This window comes from Xyrauchen texanus, chromosome 2, assembly GCF_025860055.1.
Source record: "Xyrauchen texanus isolate HMW12.3.18 chromosome 2, RBS_HiC_50CHRs, whole genome shotgun sequence".
NCBI lineage: Eukaryota > Metazoa > Chordata > Actinopteri > Cypriniformes > Catostomidae > Xyrauchen > Xyrauchen texanus.
Window position 1 is genome coordinate 21844660 of NC_068277.1, and position 20794 is coordinate 21865453.

General features: G+C 36.9%; 1 protein-coding gene across 1 annotated transcript in view; it reads left to right on the forward strand.

Annotated features, from left to right (window-relative positions):
- Window positions 1-11166: 11166 nt before the first annotated feature.
- The window catches only part of LOC127619047 (diacylglycerol kinase delta-like), a 97617-nt gene continuing 87989 nt past the window's right edge, over window positions 11167-20794 (forward strand). The window contains exons 1-2 of the mRNA XM_052091769.1: window positions 11167-11372; window positions 12366-12585. Coding sequence (XP_051947729.1) covers window positions 12409-12585 — 177 coding nt within the window. The 5' untranslated portion in view covers window positions 11167-11372; window positions 12366-12408. The remainder of the gene's footprint in view (window positions 11373-12365; window positions 12586-20794) is intronic.

The window sequence follows — 20794 nt, forward strand, 5'->3', positions numbered from 1 at the left end:
AATTTTATTGACGTGTTGCACACATGATCACAGCTGGTCACTCCTAAAAGCGCTGAATCAAGCGTAGTATCTCGTTCTGCTTTTTCAAGGAACAAGGGTTACAGCAAATTAACCAGAGACGTTTCTTTAGTTTCATCTGATATACCATATTTAACATGCCAGATTTATTGTAAAACACCACACTGCTAAACAATGTACAGTAATGTGTATTCTAGCGCATTTTATTATTTTAAATCATATATTTAAGGTTCATTATCACATTCAGAAGCAATAGGTTTTGTTGCTTTCATAGGCTTTAAATGGAGTTAGGATGAAAATAAGGTTAATTTTGACCATTGCGGACAGACAGCACAATGAAGGTCTTGCACTTAGTAGGGAGCAAGGGAGCATCCTATAGCTCTCTATGCAGCTAAGTGTATTACCTCCTAAAATCTGACCTAAAGTTCAGTTTCAGGCTGCAGATGGTGTTTGAACCACTCAACATGTTTAGCAGGCATGGGACAATGGTAATCACTACATAGATTCAGAATTTATAATTAAATTTTGACATAAGAAGTCCGATAAGGGATTGGATGATGCTGGCCATTCCTTTAAATCAGAATTAATTATGCTAATTTCTGATGTAATGTCTGTAACATCTCAAAAACATGAATAACCAACATTCCTGGAAACAGAATAAACAATTTGATAAACCAAATCTGACTTTCTATAGCTTGGTATTATTTAAAATTTCAAAATGCACATAGATGTCACACACTGGTATAAGGAGGTTAAAAGATTTCTGTGTCAAAATGGCAAGTATTTTGTTGTTTTTGTTGTTATCATACCATTATTACAGAAATGACAGAATCTACTAAGTGCAAAAAGGCAGTGGTTGTTGTTCACTTTTCAGGACCCTATTGGGATTGTTCAAAACAATTCACTTATCTTTAGATAATATTTCTCAACTGCTGAAACAATTAGTGGTTTCTGCTACCACACTCCCTCCTGTGCCTTGCTGTTCACATCATAATCCTCCTCGAGTTGCCGTCTTTTGCATGATTAGTATTCAGTTCTATTGAGAAAGAAATTATTAATTTAAATATTTATATTATATTTATATCTATATCCACCTTGCAAAGACAATAAAAAGGACATAAACTGAATAGATGCAAGTCTTACAGAGAAATAGCATGGTACAAATGTGCATGTAAATAATTGTATATATGTAAATGCATGTATAAAGGACACAAACAGACACAAACAAAGAGAAAGGATGGGGGTGGGAGCAATCTGTTTCTTTAATTGAGGATAAAAGAAAGGCACTCCAATGGTCCATGGTTGGTTCGAATATAAATGTCCCTGATGGCAGTAAATGGAAACGGATTCTGTGAAACTGTTGAATTAAGGGTACACTGATGAAATATGTTTTGTATGGACTCAGGCAGACACTGAGTTTCATCTCCACCATTTATTTTCCACCACTCAATTTATTTTCCCAAATAAATTGATCTCAGCTCACTGGAGCAAACTCCATCTCAGTGGAGGTGGTCTCATGGCAACCCACAAACGGTGGAATGATTCTATGATTCTTTTGCATGAACAGGATCACACATTGCATGTATAACCGTTTTGTGAATTTAACTTAATTAAAACTGTTTATAAATATTTTTAATAAAAAAAAAACATATATATATCCATATGATAGGCCTACTCTGGACAATATCATTAGGCAGGGGTGCCCGGAACCGGGGGGGTCCACGGCCCCCCACTTTTAGCCTACACCTCAAATGAACTTTGGCTTACATAAAAATATGCACACTTCTAGCACATGCATTAATAATACATAGCATGGGAATTGACTGAATGGAAGTGACTACTAGCTGCATTGAGTCATTGCTTTCTTTTTCTTGATAGAAAATAATGATCAAACTTATGTCTCCCTCCGGCAATCAAAAGGTCAGGCTTCAGCAAACGTTAGCAAGTGATGGGCACTTAAAAAACAGTTCATACAGCGTTGAAATCTTAACAAACAATTTGTTTCGATCCTGTGCATCTAGGTGTACATCATACTGGTCAAATCATGTTATTTCACCAGCAGAAGCCGCCAACGTGTGGAGGTGAAGCGCCTCAAAATACTGAATCTTTTACGGAATAATTTACCTCATAAGGCGTGGAAGTGGAGGTCTCTTCCTCATAACTGAAACGAAGCAAAGTAATAATCTAATATGTTAATAAATGACAGACAAGCAAGCACAAAAACAGCAAACAAAACACAGCAACTAGAAATAGTGGGAGTTAATTGTTTAGTTTGATTTTACAGTAACACATACAAAATCACAGTGACCGAAGAGAGTGCTACCAAACATGTGTATTTTAAAACTTTATAGCTATTAAACCCTTTGCAAATGTTGTGCAGACAACTATCATTATACGATTAGAGTGAACAAAAACACAGCAAGTAATGTTAATAACGTTAGCTATGTAGTGGGTTAGCACACTGTTGCTACAGTATGTTGCTGCTGCTAAGATAACCTCGAGAGATGACGAAAAGGTTTTGCGCAAAACAGCTCCAGACACTCACAGTTCTCCTGCTACTAAATTTAACATCACAACAACAGCATATATGGGTTCTGTGAAACATAGCACCATTTATCTTACCCACCTATCGAGAAGAAAATGAGCAACTTCTGCATCCATCTTCAAGACTTTTACCTCTCGGAGGTTTCTCCACTGCTGAAAAGCCTTGCAGATGTTGATGCAGCTCCTAACCCTCGACTTATCATAATCCTTCTTTTTTAGTTTATATTTGTCTGACCTTTTTCTCTTGGTATGTTTCTCAGCCATTTGTCCTCCTTGGAGTTCAGAGAGTTTGCATCAGTCAGATTTCCCTTCACTATTAAGGAATTTCCGTCTAGCTCTGCCCCCACCCCCCATCCTGTGCATGTGCAAGAACCACCCCTGTTGCTGACTGGCTAGAGTAGTGTTGTGTGGATCGGTTTTTGTCATACATTTAATTGCACCATTAAAATATACGGCTATGAATAGTATCAAATCTAACTCAAATGAACACAAATCTCACCCATGGGAACTACTACTGCCAGGGGCCCCCTACTCAACAACAACTTTTTGTATGACTTATTTGATAGTCGTAGAATGACATATACCGTTTGCACAATGTTATCAAGAAAAGTAATGTGTTTTAAAACCTATGTGGGTTTCGTATCTATATATTTAAGCAGTATCACATGAGCAAGAGTGCGATATGGCCCTACATCAGCACTGCTGTGATTCGGCCGCAGGCCGAGTGCCATAGGTAAATCATGGCAGTGCTGATTTAGGGCCATATAGCATGATTGCGAGTGTAATATTGCTTATATACAGTGCAACAGTTCAATGAAGTACATTTAAAAAAATTGGGAAAAATTGAGTATGGTCATAAAAACGCATTGGTGCATGGAACTACTTTATTATGCGGCAGATCAGAATCTGCCGTTGCTGGTTCAAAACAAATGATGTGTTCAAGCCTTCGTTTGTTATTCAAAAATGTCACTTCAGAAATAGTATAATGGCTTGTGCTCTTTCTAACAAGTTATTGGATAGACAAGGATGGATGGATGGATGGATGGATGGATGGATGGATGGATGGATGGATGGATGGATGGATGGATGGATGAAAAATATGCTGTCAGCTTTCTCAGTGGAAAAGTAGCCGTACAAGCAGGGGTATTTCTCCCTATTTCGCAGTAACTGGTGTGCAAGAATCTTTCACTATAGAAACCGCTATGTCCTCCACCATTTTAAACAGTGTGTCCACTCCAATGTGGAAACTCCAGGAAGAGGTAAGCACCTTGAGTTCTGTAATTTATCAGTCTGTTGTGTCTCTCAGCTGTGATGAGCCATAATACTGAAGTTGTTTGTTTAAAGCTGTTTAAAGCTATTTCCTAGCTTTAGTCGTGTAGTAGTAATACAAGCGATCATGGAGCGCTGTTGTATGTAAACACTGGCTGTCGTGGATACACTTCACATCACCTAACTGGCTCATATTACACATAAAAATTATCTTTTGCCACCACCTGCTGGCTAACATATATAATGTAAAAAAACATTCATGTAAAAAAAAAAAAAAACAGTAGCTCTTAACACATCTGCACTGCTTTTAAACTTCAGTTTAGAACAGCACGAACACAAGCGGAGTGATCAATGGAAAGGAGGCGAGATCCGGCTTTACGATATAAATAATGGTTTAATGATAAACTTAAAAGACAACATAAACACACACATGATGGACATGTCCGTTAACGATCTCTCTCTCCCGCACGATCCTCCGCAGTCGACCTGTATCACTCATGGTGGCTTAATTAGCCTAATACGGGACCGGGTGTGTAGGATCACGACCCGGCCCCGCCCTCCGTCCCTGCCACAATATTGTAATGCGGAAGCAAACATTTGCATGATAAACACTGACAGCGGTGAATGGGAGTGAATGAAAGATCACAGCAAATATTATTTTCATTTACCCATTTGCTCCAAGACCAAAATAAAAAAATCCACTACATTTGAATGACTTAAAAGAAGAGGGGAAAAAAAATAGAGAGCAGTGGATTAAGAAAGTAAAATGGGAAAAGATGCCAAATTGACTGTCACTCTCTCAGCAGCTGTAATAGAAACCCCCTAGCAGATGTATCAGTTTAAAAAATAAATAAATAAATAAACGAATTCCTTGCTGATTTTTATTTAATTACTGTAAATTTAACTGTTTTTATTTATTTATTTTTTATAAAACACAACGTAGAAGTAGACATTGCTATAGTTTAAAGAGAAGCTATCTGTCCATCAGGAGCAGAAAAAAGGATAAAAATGCATTAGGAATGTGAAAAGAGAGAGCATGAAGGTATGTGCTATTTTTAAGGCAATTTTCAAGTTCCCCATCGAAAGTAATTCCCTAATTTCTATCAGGAGTACACATCAGAGCATGCAAAATCATTACCAATCAAAACATTTAATACAAATATACAGAAAATGTCGAATTTAGTTCCAGTGTTTTCGTGTCTTTCTGACATTGAAGTTGGATGTGGTCTTTTCTGGGACTAGAATATAATTGTATAGTTTCCTTGATAATTATTTAATTATTTAGGAACCAAAGCATCACATTGCTAGTGTGAATTAATATATAGGCTACCGCTGGGTGGCAGCAGAAAGCTACACCCAAAATAATACTTTTTAAAAATTTTAAGAGAATAAATATGCAATTTAACTTCATAAAATAGTGTGAAATTACACGTTTAGTTTTTTAATATATAATGATAGCCTTTTAGGGAATCCAAATACAATATTTATATAAGGGTACAGCAGTAACACATGCACACTAAAAGTTGAGATTAGTAAAGATAGTAATTAAAATTAATTTTTTGACCTAATTCTTTATTATTCCATAAAGGACTGTTATAAAAATTGCTAGTGTGGGAATTAAGTATATTTCTGCTGAACCTTGAATTTCTATAATGGGATTTGTGAAATTGTGTAATCGAGGCAATATAAGGAAGGAGATTTGTTTTTTTTGTTTTTGTTTAGATTTTCTTTAGCTGCTGTAACAATTAAAAACCTTATAAACCAAAGTCAGTTGCAAGGTATGGGAATTGAATAAGAACACAGAAATTGTCAATAAATCGAATTAACCCTTATAATTGTACATATGAAATGTAAATTCAAATAAAAATAATAATTAAAAAGTCCCTGGTTTGGACATATTCACTGCAGAAGTGAATGCGAATATAAAGATAATATAATAATAATATAATATATTAACTCCAACTGGCAGTTACATGGCACTCAGGTCTGCATTAAACATGAAAGCACCTCTCAATTTGTTGCAATTTCATATCCACCTAATGACAGAAAATTTGCATCTATCATTGTGGATGTGAAAGAACACAAATAGCCCTTAGAGCTCATTACTGGGGAAAGTAGCAGCTGCAAACAAGAATCACAGCACAATAGGAATGTGAAATTAATGTTTTTATTTAGTTCTAAATGTGAGGCTATGTAAGGTTTGGTTCCATGCCTGTAGCCTATTGGGAGCTCTAAGCGAAATTTGATTGGGGGCCCGCCAGTGCGTTTGTTACCCACAAAATGATCCCCCTAACCCTTAAGCATTTCTCGGAGAGCATTTTCGAATTAACAGCATACAGTGAGTCAGTATTAAGGGCCATTCGTTTTTATTACTTTTTATACTGCCAATAATCCAACAGTATATAAGATGACAAATTCCAATAAACAAAAGGAACATAAGGCCAGTCTTCTTGGGTCAGTTAGCAGGGCACTTACTGACTGTACATTTGAGGTCTGTGGTGGTGCTGCTGGTCTTAATGATAAACTTGAGAATTGTCCCTGAGATTTAAAAAAGTTTTTTTTTTTTTATTCTTAATTTAAAATGGCCTAACACAATGCTAAGTAATGATATCAGCTTACGTTGATGACAGAGTTTTTGTATTTTATTTTGACTTTTTATAAACTATATTTTTTTATAAACTTTTATAATCTACAAACTATAAAAACATAAAACTTATCAAACATAATAAAACAATTAACGAGAGGAAATGAATACAGCCTAAAAGACGAATAGAAACATTTAAAGTAAGTAAGAAAAAATAACAATGAAATCATATTTTGATTGACGGCTATTTGCTCACCGAAAATAATACTCTAGCACCACATAGTTTGTTTGAAAATGAATAACACACATATCAGAGTTTCACAGCTGAATGCTATTGCGACAAAATAGGCCCTGTGCCAATACCCACACTTGCGTTCTTTGCCACTTGAGTGCGAGTGCACCCGACCGGAAGTAAGTGCTCAAGACTGTCCCATGTCTAAAAAAAAAAAAAAAAAGCCAAAGCAAACTAACTAAATCCACAATAGAGCGAATACTGCTACGGAGCGGTCTTTCAGGCTAAGTGTATCCCAGAATTCATCACGATCGGGAGCATTTAAGTCATGATGACGCCAAGGGAAGCTTTTCAACATAATATATTTATTATAATCTGATAGTGAAACGTAAGTGAAGCAAATATTTGTATTTATTTTTTTATATATTAAAATAATCAACATTATATAACGTGTTTAGGATGACTTAATATCAACAACATAATTACAAAATATTATTTATTTGTATATTTTTATATGCTACCTCTTATCTACCCAGTAATCACTTTATTTTTTTGTTCTTGCCTAATACTGCTGGTCATTTTGGTCATTTATCAGCCAGTTTGGCGTACAATACGCGGTCTAATAAATGTTGTTTTAAAATAAAATAAAATTATCAACTACAACCACAGGTTCTTTCTTAACTTTATTTATTTAAAATATACGTTTTAATGCTTTTTATTTGTTGTATGAAACCACATCACTGATAAGTTGTGTAAAGCAGTCTTTGGTCATCATATATAAATGGCAAGCCAAAGCAAATAATTTAAATGGTTTGTATTATATAGCTATTAATGGATCACACAGGTTTATAGAATTTATTTTTTATTTTATTTTTAATTAAGTTTTATGCAGTGTATTGAGAAAAAAAGTAGAAAGAATTGCTTGTATTTATTATTTTACAGCCGTTATGGACAACGTAATTTTACAGTTAAACAGTTTTTAATGTGCAATGTATTGAAAATGAAAATGAGTACAAAGAATTTACTTTAATTATTTTCACACAATAAAAACATTATGAAAAATGTATTTACATATTTTCTACAGCACAATACACTTCCAACAGCCAGTAGTGTACTAGTAAATGAAAGAAAGTGTAACATTTTCAGTTATTTATTATTTCAATTAGGCTATTACAGTCACTGCTACCAAAACCAATCAGTCTTCAGCTGAGTGAAAAGAAAAAACAGCTGTCGTAAGCAGCACCAAAATCTTTAAGAATACGAGTATCCCAACTTGCAATTAAAAGTCATACACACACTCGCAGTCTTCACGGCTACTTGTACACTAGTTGTCAAACACCGGAAATACCTAAGACAAGTGGGTAAGTAGGCAAGACCAAAACCGCAAGTGGGGTTTTGGGACAGGGCATTTACCGGAAAACATGAAAGATTTTTTTCTCCTCAAGATTTATGAAGTAAGCGTACAATAATCCATCAATATTTCTCTAAATGTGAAAACATTGGACTAAAAGTTCTAATAGATTATGTTTATTGAAACATGACATCAACAGAGCTTGCATGATAAAACAGGTAGTGCTTCTTTATTACATTTTTTAAAACACATATGTTGCATTTTGATTTTGCATTCTTTGATGTATACTACTGAAAGTCACGCAAATTGTATATACCTTCATGCTCTCTCGTTTCACATTCCTGATACATTTTTATACTTTTTTCTGCTCCTGATGGACAGACAGCTTATCTTTTTTCTCTCCCCTTTTTCTCCCCAATTTGGACTGCCCAATTTCCACAACTTAATAGGCCCTCATGGTGGTGTGGTTACTCACCTCAATCTGGGTGGGGGAGGACAAGTCTCAGTTGCCTCTGCTTCTAAGAAAATCAATCCACGCATCTTATCACATGGCTCGCTATGCATGACACCGCAGATAATCTTTTTAAGATTTTGGAAATGTATGGGTTCTGGAATACTTTTATTGGATGGATTAAGTTACTTTATAGACACCCGGTAGCGGCAGTACAAACAAATGGATTAATTTCAGATTATTTTACTCTGGATAGGGGCACCCGGCAGAGTCGCCCTCTTTCCCCATTATTGTTCTGTCTTGCCCTGGAACCATTAGCAGATGAAATAAGAAATTAGGTTCATTTTCCAAGGGTAATGACAGGTAGTGTGGCGCATAAGCTTTTGCTTTATGCAGATTATATTTTATTATTTGTCTCCGACCACACTAGATCTATGCCTTGCCTCCACAGAATTTTTCATTCCTTTTTTAAGTTCTCAGGATACAGAGTTAATTGGTCTCAATCCAAAGCTTTGGCTCTGACAGCATACTAACCATTAATGGCTTTTCTGCTGGGCGCCTTCTAGTGGCCCAAACAGGGCATTAAGTATTTGGGTATTTTATTCCCAGCAAATTTGTGTGATTTATTTAGAGTTCATTTTGAACCTTTAATAAAAAAGATTTGCAAGCAATGTGGGCAGGTTGGTTTCATTACATATCTATGATTGGGAAGGTTAATGTTATTAAAATTCAACTACCTGCTACAATCTCTCCCTATAGGTATCCCCCTCTCTTATTTCAAGCAATTTGAAAACGTCCCATATTACATTTCAGTAAGTTGCATAGGCTAATTGACAAAGCTGGGCTATAGGCCAGGCTACCCAAGATTTTGTTTTATTATTATTCTTTCATTCTCAGACAATTTGCTTATTGTTCGTTTCCACCTGAGAGAGCACCTCCCTGGTTTTTTTTGAACAGGAAGTTCTTGCCCCTGTTTTGCCATTGCAAAGCCTTTCTATCAAACTAACTGGAGAAGTTATGTTACACCCCGTTATCTCGCATTTGCACGTGGTATGGACAAAAGTGTCCAAAGTGTTGCTTCGAGCATATGGCTGAACCCAAAGTCATGTATTAATAAGTCCCCTTTCTGCTGTACAGAGTGGATTGTGAGGGAGATTATTATGCTCAGTGACCTGTAAGAGAGTGGAGTGTTGAGATCCTTTGAAAATATGGTTCAACATTTTGGGAATCCGAGGTCTCAATTCTTCAGGTATTTAAAGCTGCGCCTCCTGCTCTGTACTAGTTTTGGTAGTAGCATACACCCCCTTGGGTGGCAGATACTCTGGCAGTGATGATTACTGCTTTTGGAAAATGTCATGAGGCATCAGTGTATTATACTCTGCTAATTCAGAGTCTGGGGGACAGAGCTTCAAATGGTCTTCGGAGATTATGGGAGAAAGATTATGTGGGCTAGGATTCTAAAAAACATCAAGATGCAAGTGTGCGCTTTATGCAATTTAAGATTTTACATTGATTCTATTGGATCCCCTCTAGATTGTATTGGCTTTGTCTTAAAGACACACATACCTGCTGGCAATGCCAATCAGAAGCCAGTGTTATGATTGGCAGACAGATTATTCTTAGGGGATGAAAGTCGGCTAGAGCACCCTCATTTCAAGAGTGGTGCACAGAAATGGGGAGGGTAGCAGCATTTGAGGAAATGTCATGTAGAAGGCTAGGCAACTTAGATTTATTTAATAAAAAAAGATTTTTTTATTTTGGAGGGCTCATGGGGTGGAGCAGTGGAGAGAGAAGTGTAGATTTAAATGTGTGTGATTATTATATATATATGTATATATATATATATGTGTGTGGGTCTGGGTCTGTGTGTGTGTGTGTGTGTGTGTGTGTGTGTGTGTGTGTGTGTGTGTGTGTGTGTGTGTGTGTGTGTGTGTGTGTGTGTGTGTGACCACAGGGATATTTGTTGAGGTTCAGGTTGGGGAAGGGGAAAGAGAATAATGGTGGTTTTACCCTTATGCTGTAAAATTATAAGTTTTACACTTTTTTTGTTTTTTTACAATATTTTACTGTAAGGTTACACGTATTGTCTTGATAAATATATTATTATTTTTACCTTAGTATATGTTAAGTTAGCTAACCGATAACCAATTAACGATTTTGTACTGCAGCATTTTTACATTCTTTAATCATTAAAATTATGGAAATGTTTTACAGTGTGGACTACTTTAAACATCTTTGACAGCATGGGGAAATTCACGCATTTTTACTGCGCATATTCCATGCTTGTTTGAGCTGAGAGTGGGTGTAAATGGCATGAGATGCCTTTGGCCAGTCACGGATAGTGCGTCGGAGGAACTCATATAAAAATTGAGAGGGAGGAAGAATGAGAAAGACTTACATTATGCCTTTTGTCGTTGAAAATTCTAGGTAGGCTATAGATAGGACTTTTTTTTTTTTTTTTGGAGCGCGCGAGGTGGTGCTGATTACCAAATCGGAGTCTGACATCCTGAATGGTCACCACTCTGTCAATCAGCTCAACATGGAGCAACAAGTCACACATTCCGTTACAAGCATTCCCAATCCTTTTTCACCCTTCAAGCTTTTAATGGAGGAAGTACTGATCTATTTGCATTGTACATTTTATTACAGTTATATCTGCATAGGCAACTAGACAACAGCAACAAAACGATAAGACATTCAAACATGTCTTATATACAGTATAAGTTACCAAAGACATCGAGACGCTCTCGTGCTGTAGTCTACCCCTCCCATTCGATGCTTGTCCGATGCTATGCGTACATGCGTGTATGTGCGCGACCGAAGCAGATTTGGCACTATCTAACAGCGCTGCCGCGAGAACCCACCGAGAGCAACAAGAACACTCACACGAGGGTCAACGGGAGCCAGACACCGCGACATAGAGGTACAACACTACATCCATGTCCACATTTGCCTTGCTAGGTACAGCCGCCGCAGACGGAATGGTGCGGGAGCGTGACAGTCTTATTTGTCAATTGTGAAAGTGATGGCCGCGCGCCGCTTTAGGAAGCCACAAGCATTAAATTAATAAAACAATTGAATGTCTTTAAATGAGGAAACCGGAGAACTCTGCTCGCTTGAACTTGCAATGTCAAATTGTATGAGAGAGTGCTACATAGCCTACAGCATGAATGCTGCCTATAACACTGCTTTTTTGGTTGGAAAGACACACATTTGGTGCTACTGAGACAGGCTCTGCAAATATAATCTCCCTAAATCCAAAAGCCCATTTGGCGCCTGCTTGTAAATAGGCTACCGTTAATATCTAGAACGTCTCGTTATTGCTCTGCAAATCAACTGGTTCCTTTTCACTGTAACGGATGAACACATAGACATGCCGCCGCGCGACATCATAACAGGTTTAATGTTTATTACAGAAGCTATAAACTGCGGGTCTGGGTTGATCTCATCATATTTCCTATTCACGCAGACATGTTATGTCAAGATTTTTGAAGACCTCTTGGGGTCAAGAGCCGAATCAATTATAATAACACTGAGAAAAGTGATAATTATGTCGCCTAATGGCATGGTTGCAAGCACAATCAATGCGCTCTGAATGCAAGCGCAACAGTCAGCGAGTTCATCTATCTCCCACAGCCCTGACAGCGACCATCTGTGGATTATGCCAGATCGGTTTGTATTGATTCTAAACACGCTAATGTGCTTCACTGTCTGTATATTCCTATTGTGCAATGGACAAATAATCGTCAGTTGCTGTTAACCAGAATGCGGCACTATGTCCGTCTTTTAGTTTGTGACACAGAGGAACTGAATTTGCCGTCAACGGTTTAGTGATCTCTGGCTGGAAACAAAAGCAGAAGTCTCCTTGGTAATCAATACTGTTACCCTGTTTTGAGCAATGCGTTTGCTTTTTCAGGGCTGACTTGGCAAAAAGGAGACGAGCGCTGTGAGAATCAGTCATGGCCTCGAAGTTCAATCCAAATGTCCTCTATGTCCGGGAGCCTCGTGAGTCCCTAACCTCTCCGGACCCTCAAGCCGAGGCAGGTGACGAATCATCGGACAGCGACGGGGAACCCGAGGAGACCTCGAACAAACTCATCCGAAAAGTGTCCACCTCCGGTCAGATCCGAGCCAAGGTATGATTTTAGGGGAGTGAGAGAAAAAAAGATAGACTTTACACATTCAGTATAATTCTTACAGTGTTTCTGCACAATGCAATACTTATTATATGTATTTATTTATTTATTTTTACAACATATTTTGGTTTTTGGAACAGTTGTTGCAAGCAATGTAGGCTATAGTTTCATGCCAGTATAGGAGAAAACATCCTTCCTTAGTTGCTGTAGTCAGAAGTGGAAACCCAATATAGATTTATACAAAGTGAATGGCTCGATACCCGTGCACACACATTCAGACACGCACATTCTATAGTTATGGCTGCAGTGCATATTGATCCAGGGGAGTTGGTCATGGCTCAGAATCCCATCAATACTTGGCATGCTATGACTAGTGCAGCGTGTGTACAATATCAGTGTCAGTTTGGTCTAATGTTTATATTCCTGAAAGGGCAAAATGAAATAAGACTACTTTGGTACAGAAGGCCATATCTAGTCTACAAAGCGAAAGCCTAAACGCTGTTGATTAATATAATTGATTTAAGATATTGAAGTACAGTAGATCCTTCCTTAATAATTGTTCTCTGTATGTTTCCTGTGAATAAGAACGATTTGTTGTGGAGGTCAGTCATGAATGCACTGAGTGCAAAACTGACCCCTGACCCTTCACACAGCCTTGATAATTGTGTCAGCATTGCATTGTGAGCGCAGTGTCAGCCACAGTTGGGCACAGCAGTAACATAGTAACTTTATGTTTTACTGACATTGGTCTATGGCCTAGGCCCATAGAACACTTTTTATATATATATATATATATATATATATATATATATATATATATATATATATATATATATATATATATATATATAGACTTAACACAGTGTTGCTACTTATGGAGTGCAAACGTTTAACGCACTGCCATCAGAACAAATCACATCAGCATTGTTGACCAAATTCTAGAAGCTTCCATTAAAAGAGATCTTAGAACACCCTTTCTACTGAGGCACCCGATTGAGCATTTTACCTTATTTTCTTCAAACCTTTTAAGCTAAACTCAGATAAGCAATTGTTTTGTGTACACAGTCATTTACTGTAGATCATAGCTGTAATAGCAAAATCTGATCCCAGATCAGCATATGTCAGCTATGTTTATCTTCACACATTTAGCAGGAGTTTAGTCAGTATCATCCACTTCACTGTATGGTTGATAACTTTAGCAAGATTTTAGTCAGTATCATCCACTTCACTGTATGGTTGATGAAATTAGAAGGGTTTTAGTCTGTATCAGCCAGCCAACGAAGCTGAACTAATTAAATCAGGCCATTACACAGATGCAATTAAGTTAGCATTTTCATTTTGTCAAATAGTGTCTACCACTTCACTAACACTTTACTGTAGGAATTATTTGATTATTCCATTCTTAATAATGGAATATTTGAAATGGCTGATTTTTCAGCAATATTTATTTCTCACTCGCTGATTAATCAGTCTTTACTGTAAAGTAATGTATTCTGTTTGCTGTCAAAATATCACCAAAAATATAAAAACATTTTTACTTCTGGATTTTTTGGGAGGAACTTTTCAGTTTTCTTAACATTTTGGTTAGCTTTGCAAAAATGGTTTGGTCTTTGCTTGAGGTAAGGGTGTGTTTAAGCACATATCAAATTATTCTGGATAAAGAAATGGAGATTTAGATTTATTTGGCTGACAGCAGCCATTTCACTGTATATTGTCCATCAACTGGGTCTGAGGATTTGTACAGTACACACATAAGTAAAGGTGTATGGTGTAACCAAAAGTTATAACAGGCTAATGCTGCTTAGTTGATTGTGACATTGACAGTGTTTGTGTGTGTTTTTGTGTGTGTGTGCGTGCGTGCGTGCGCATGCATGCATGCATGCATGTGTGTCTACTTAGATCAATGTGACAACAAACATCACATTTCAATTTCTCTTGCTCATTAGTAATTTCCTGTTCATTAGCATACTCATTAAACCCTGTTAATCATTGTTATGTGTTTCATTACAGCCTGACTAAGTTCATTTATTACTTGTTGTTGGCTTGTACACAGTGACATTTAAACATGAAATGTTAGGCAAGAAATCCTAGTGAACAACATGTGATACATACTGAACGTGTCCCAGACAGTCCCATCATATGAGCATATTGATGATCAGCTCAAAACATAATGTGGAAATGTGCAAGCACTGATTGGAATTTATTTGATTAATAAAATAAACATGTATTTTAAAACACATTAATACTTTTTATGTATGACAATTCATGTAAAATGTCATGTCAATTACCCACACATGTAGCCATGAAATTTATCTATCCTTGTTAATTTGAGTAGTACCATCCATGCATAAACACATTCACCCAGCTAAATGGGGACTTCCCATTGACATACAGAAGATGTGTTAACTGTACACAGTATTCGTGTACACAGCAAACTGCATAGTACTTATTTAAAACAAATATCAGGGCGTATGCAATTACAAACATACCCTGTGTGATTTTACCTAGTTTTTATAATGGTGATAGGAATGGTCAAAGGGAGGAGACTTGAACTGTGTGTGTGTGTGTGTGTGTGTGTGTGAGAGAGAGAGAGAGAGAGAGAGAGAGAGAGAGGAGAGAGAGAGAGAGAGTGAAAGGTAGATAAGAACAAGAATGAATGCAGATATGTGTATTGTGTTTTAGGTGAAGAGAGAGTGTGTGAATGTGTGAAGGAGGCAGTAACAGTGATGTGTGTGTATCCTGTAACAGGTTAGCTCTGAGGGTCTCATTTATCTGTGTGCTGTGTCAATACTCCGTGTAAAATGGCCCTATTCTCCTTCTTCCTCTGCAACGGGTAAAGAGTTACATAAGACTCTCTCTCTCTCTCTCTCTCTCTCTCTGCTCTATTTGTTAGTTCCCTCATTAATTTTGTTTGTAGAAACTAGAGGCCAGCGTGGAGTTTTCTGTTTGTTGTTTGGGTGTTAGCTAGGAGATACAGACTGTGTCCATTCAAATTAATCTATTTTCAGTAAGACAGAGTGACACTTGAAACGGAGTGAGCACGTGTTTAAAGAGGACAAATGACAGAAATCTGTTATAACTACTTAGCCTTTTCTCCTCAGGTAGTTTCCTCACACAAGGGGGTTATCTCTCTAGAAATGATGACATAAACATACCAGACCTATACAGCATTTTTAACAATATAATACAATTAATGAATTTTACTGCAATTACAAATTGAATAACCAGCCAAAAATTACATAAACATTAGGCTATTTTCGTCTTTAAAGAAGGACGTTTGTTTATAAGCCACTTTGTTAGGGATCTATAGTTTCAAAACTGTAAATGAAAGATAGATGGATTATACTGTGTCTTATTACAATTTATATCAATTAAGAACAGGGAACACAATTAATATAATTGTTAGCTACAAGGCCTTATTAGAGTGAATGAAAAAGCAGAATTTAAGCAAGCAAAACAACCTTCAGAAAAACAACCTTCTAGGAAGATGAAAAAAGATTGAAAGCAAGATAAATGTTCAAAAACAGAAGTGAAGAAGGGAACTCACTGTGAAGGTAGGCAGAGCACTGGAGACATTTGTAAATATAACTCATTGAACAACATTCAAACGATTGTTGTACCATCAAATAAAATATTAAATGTACATTTCAACATGATTCAAATTTTACAATAACATTTTAAATTTTGCAATAAAATTTAGACCTTTTATTTATATCAGAATCTATTTTTGCAGGTGGAGTGTATGCCTTTTATAGGACTTTAGAAATAGACAGAAAACATGGAGAAAATGTGAGAAAGAGGAGAAGAAATGGATCTGCAAATCAGGAGCTCTAAGGCCCAAACACCTCACAAGCATGCATGCTACTGTACCACATGGCTCCAACTTGAATCTGTTCTTTCTGAATGCATTTACATACACTTTAAAAGTTCGATTTCAGTCGGACTAAAGCAATAATTTGTCCGGTTTTGGCAAAATCGAACTAACAGACCTAGATCATGCAAATGTACAGTAGTTCGTCTCCATCCAGCATGTAAACATGTCAATCGGTCCACAATAGGTCTCAGCGTTATGTGCATGCTCTGAAAAACAGAAGTGCCATGCAACGTGTATTTGACCCAGAGGTCAACAACACAGGTTGCATTTCAGAAGTGATCGTCCTACGCCCTATTCCCTTTCAAAGACTTTACCATCCATCTCAAAAATTATGTTTCTTCGGAACTTGCCTTTTAAGTCATTTTTATTGGCAATTCACTTTGAAGCAATCTTACAGTGTGGCTACTATGATTGTTTTCCCTTCTAAGTGCCCTTCAAAGGCTGATTTATCCTATCTGGAATGCAGGGACATCTGGCGAATGCTAGAAATGTTAAATTTTAGACAGATCATCATTCTGTATCCCATTCACACTCTAATTATTTTTTCTGTATTCTGCCCATTGACTAATCCTCTTTTTTTGTCTGCCATAGTAGCACTCATGTCATACATGTAAACGCATCAACCATCTTTGCAGTTGCATCATATGTCTTTCCTAAAAAAAAAAAAAGATTAAAAAATAACTTTTTCATGATCTTATATGGACTATTTACACAAATTAAATCATACAGTACAATAAAGAGCGTAACAGGTGCAAACTATGGCCAAGGTTAGCATGCTAGCATTATCATTAGCACCATGAATGCAGAATGTAAAATTATAAGTTATTCTAATTATATAAATGACACATTATCTACTGCATATATACTTTATTACTTTCAGTTATCATTGAGTTATTATAACAGCTTCTTTTACTGATCTCGTGTGGGTTCCATTCATAGAATGAGGCAGAAAGCATGATTTTTAATATGCAGCCTGAAGCAAATGACAGGTACATATGCATAACCATTCAAAAGACCAATAAAAATACCAGCAATTGCTAGGAAAATATAGGCAAGCCATATAATTTCTTAGTCGTCTATTTATTCACGACATCCTCAGTTTAAATGTATCACACTTTACACTTGATTTTAAAATGTCCTTTCAAATTAAATGCGCCAAGGGAAACAAAACAGAGCTCATATAGTTAGAATAATACAGGAGCAAATTGCATCATCTTATGCCTTTGGATATCACAGATAACTTACAGTAACTTACGTTAGCTGACTTCTTCAACATGCTGCTATGACACAAAAGGTCAACCAGAAAACATCACTATCTCAGCTGACATCCTTCAGCTGTTCGATTATGCATGGTGTCATGTATACTTGGACAGAGAGATGAAGACTTTAGCTCGACAGCACAAAAACCAGCGGCAGCTCGATTTTAACTGCCCATGTACATGTGCCAACTATTAAAGACGTTTTTAGTAGAGCTCCCTTTAGGAACCTCCACCAATGAGACTATAGCAGTATGAGATGGTTTTTTGTGTATATATGTTGAGAAAAAAACTAAAAATATCTTGCCATTTTTTCATGTGATTACTGAGAGGGTGTGATGGTTATGTGGGCTCCTAGGTGTTTCTATATAAATGTCATGTAGAGGGTATTAAACTGACTGTATTCAGTGTCCTCTGGCAGAATTATCCCAAGAAAAAGTCAGAGATCATGGTGTTTTAGCAAATCCCCTATAGAATTCTTGAGTGTCATATGTCCAGGAAGGACTCTGTTTCTTCCCTTTGTTGTGTTTCCCGGAAGGTGACCTTATGTGGCGGTTGACCTTAACCCACATTGAGTTTAGTCTCAGTCCACCACTAATGGCTGGGTAAGAGCTTTCACAATTCTTACTAAATGGTCAAGGTCTGTGCCTCTCGCGAATGCCTGTTTTCTGCCATCACCTGTTGAATTATGTTAGATACATCAACCAGAATGAAAGCTGAAGGAAAACAGCTGTAACCGAATTCTTAGACCACTGAACTACTAAACTGTCATTGCCCAATTCTCACCAAGATTATTTGTCTTGTCTAAACTAAGGATGTATAGACAAGATGTTCAAAGTACTTTATCCAAGGGTTAAAGTCACAATCATCACAATGGGACAATAACTGAGCCCTTGTTCCCAATTAAACTTACATTTATGGACTAATCGATTCACTGATTGTCTTAAGTAAGAAAAGAGTCATTAGAGACAAGAATAGACTATGTGTCTGTCTCTCATCTTTTTAACCAGGAGACTTTAAACCCATGCATTGCATTGACTCTCTGTCCCTGTGGATTCTGCATGCCCCTGTACAGAAAGAAATCTTTAAACACAGTATTGTGATGGGAACTCCAGGAACTACAGGGAACTCATTGAGTTGAATAAATTTTTTCATGAACTTGTTCTCCCTTCCTGTAAAGGAATGTTCTTTCAAGAGAAAGAACATTTCTTTCTCTTGATTTCCTATATTCCTATATTGATTTCCTCATAAGATCTTTTACATTATGTGTTTTATTTCTTTTGAGTTTTTTCTTTGTTTTGATTTTTTGTTTTGTTTAGCATTTTCACCTTCTTTTTGGTTTCACTTGCAGTACCTCTTTATCTCTCTCATCCCTCTCTCTCACACACACTTTTTTTCTGGGTTGAACTTGAAAACCTAATTAGAAAAGCATCATCCATCATTGACATGACAGTCCATTAAGGCAATGGAGCGGAGAGAGGGAGCATAGATAGTTAGAGAGAGACAGAGGAAGGCAGGGGCAGACAGAAGCCTGAAGGATCTCTGGTTTGTCCAGAGAGTGCCAAGGGGACATAAAGACTGCAGAGAATTTAAGTAACAGGACTAACTGTCAGAACCAGTCTGAGGGGGAGGAACAAGGAGAAAGACACAGATGGAGTACATGACAGTGTTTGGGGTGTGTGTGTGTGTGTGTGTGTGTGTGTGTGTGTGTGTGTGTGTGTGTTTGGTAATGGGGCTGATCACATTGATGTGGCTATTATGGGTCACGGTCATAGCGCTTCCAACTGGCAGCAGAAAGTATGGCACTTTTAGCAGACTTTTAAATAGCCCTCTTGTGTTTACAACAATTGCTTCAAAATTCTTTAGAATAATGGCAAGACACTGCTGAAGGGAAATTTTAAAGGAATATTTGATATCTTAAATTCTGTTGCCATGGCAATGCATTAATTGTTATTATTCCTTTCTTCCTATATTTGGGTGGTTTTGAGGCACTTGACATGCTTAAAATGTGATAGAATTTTGCACACACTTCAGAGTTGTCGACCATTAGGACTGGGCATAATTTCACACAATGGCTTGTAACGGGGTCTCTGTAGCACCCCCATTTTCACCTAGAGTCACCAATCTTGGTACATATATTGTTCTAATCAAGCCGAACAACTTTCATACTTAAGTCATTTGCTCGCTCAACAGGAAGTTTGCCATTTTGGATTTTCTGAAAATCACAGGCTCTGAACTTTTAAATACTCCCCCTATTGGATTAATGTAACTTGCACCAAATTTGTGCAACATCATGTCAAGACATTGTAGATACTAAATTGTGAATTTAAGATATTTTGAACGGTGTTGCCATGGCAAAGCAATACATTTATGGTGAAAATATGGGAAACAGGAAGTGCCTTATATCTTCTGTGTATGATTTTGATGAAAATTCAGCTGTATGTTTGGTAATGGGGCTAATCACATAGATGTGGCTATTATGAATCACGGTCATAGCACCACCAACTGGCAGCAGGAAGTATGGCACTTTTAAAAGACTTTGAAATAGTCCTCTTATGTTTACATGAATTGCTTCAAAATTATTTACAATAATGTCTAGACACTGCTGATGTAAAAATTGTTAAGGGATATTTGATATCTTAGTTGCTTCAGAATTGATTAGAATAATGTCAGATGTCAATTGCATGTCCACCTTGCATTGTTTTCTGAAAGCCACTGGGTGAAAATGGATCCATGGTGCTTGGGCCCATTATCAATGTTTGCAGCTATATTTGTAACTTTATTTTGAAATAGTATTTAATAGTGGAAGTCTCTGGTAAAGAACTACACTACCGACGATCCAAAAGAGAAAGATCCACCAATCAGAGTATCGCTGCCAAAAAAGCATACCAAATGAGCTCTGCAGTGACCACTCGCTCCCTTGAAACACTGTGAATGACGTAACCGTGTCGGTCTTACGGCACTCTCAAACAACTTATATATTTGTATATATCTGTATATTTTGCAATTAATATAAAATATATTGTTTCTACAGTTATAATTAAAAATTTTGACCAATAGTTTTATATTTTATGTCAAT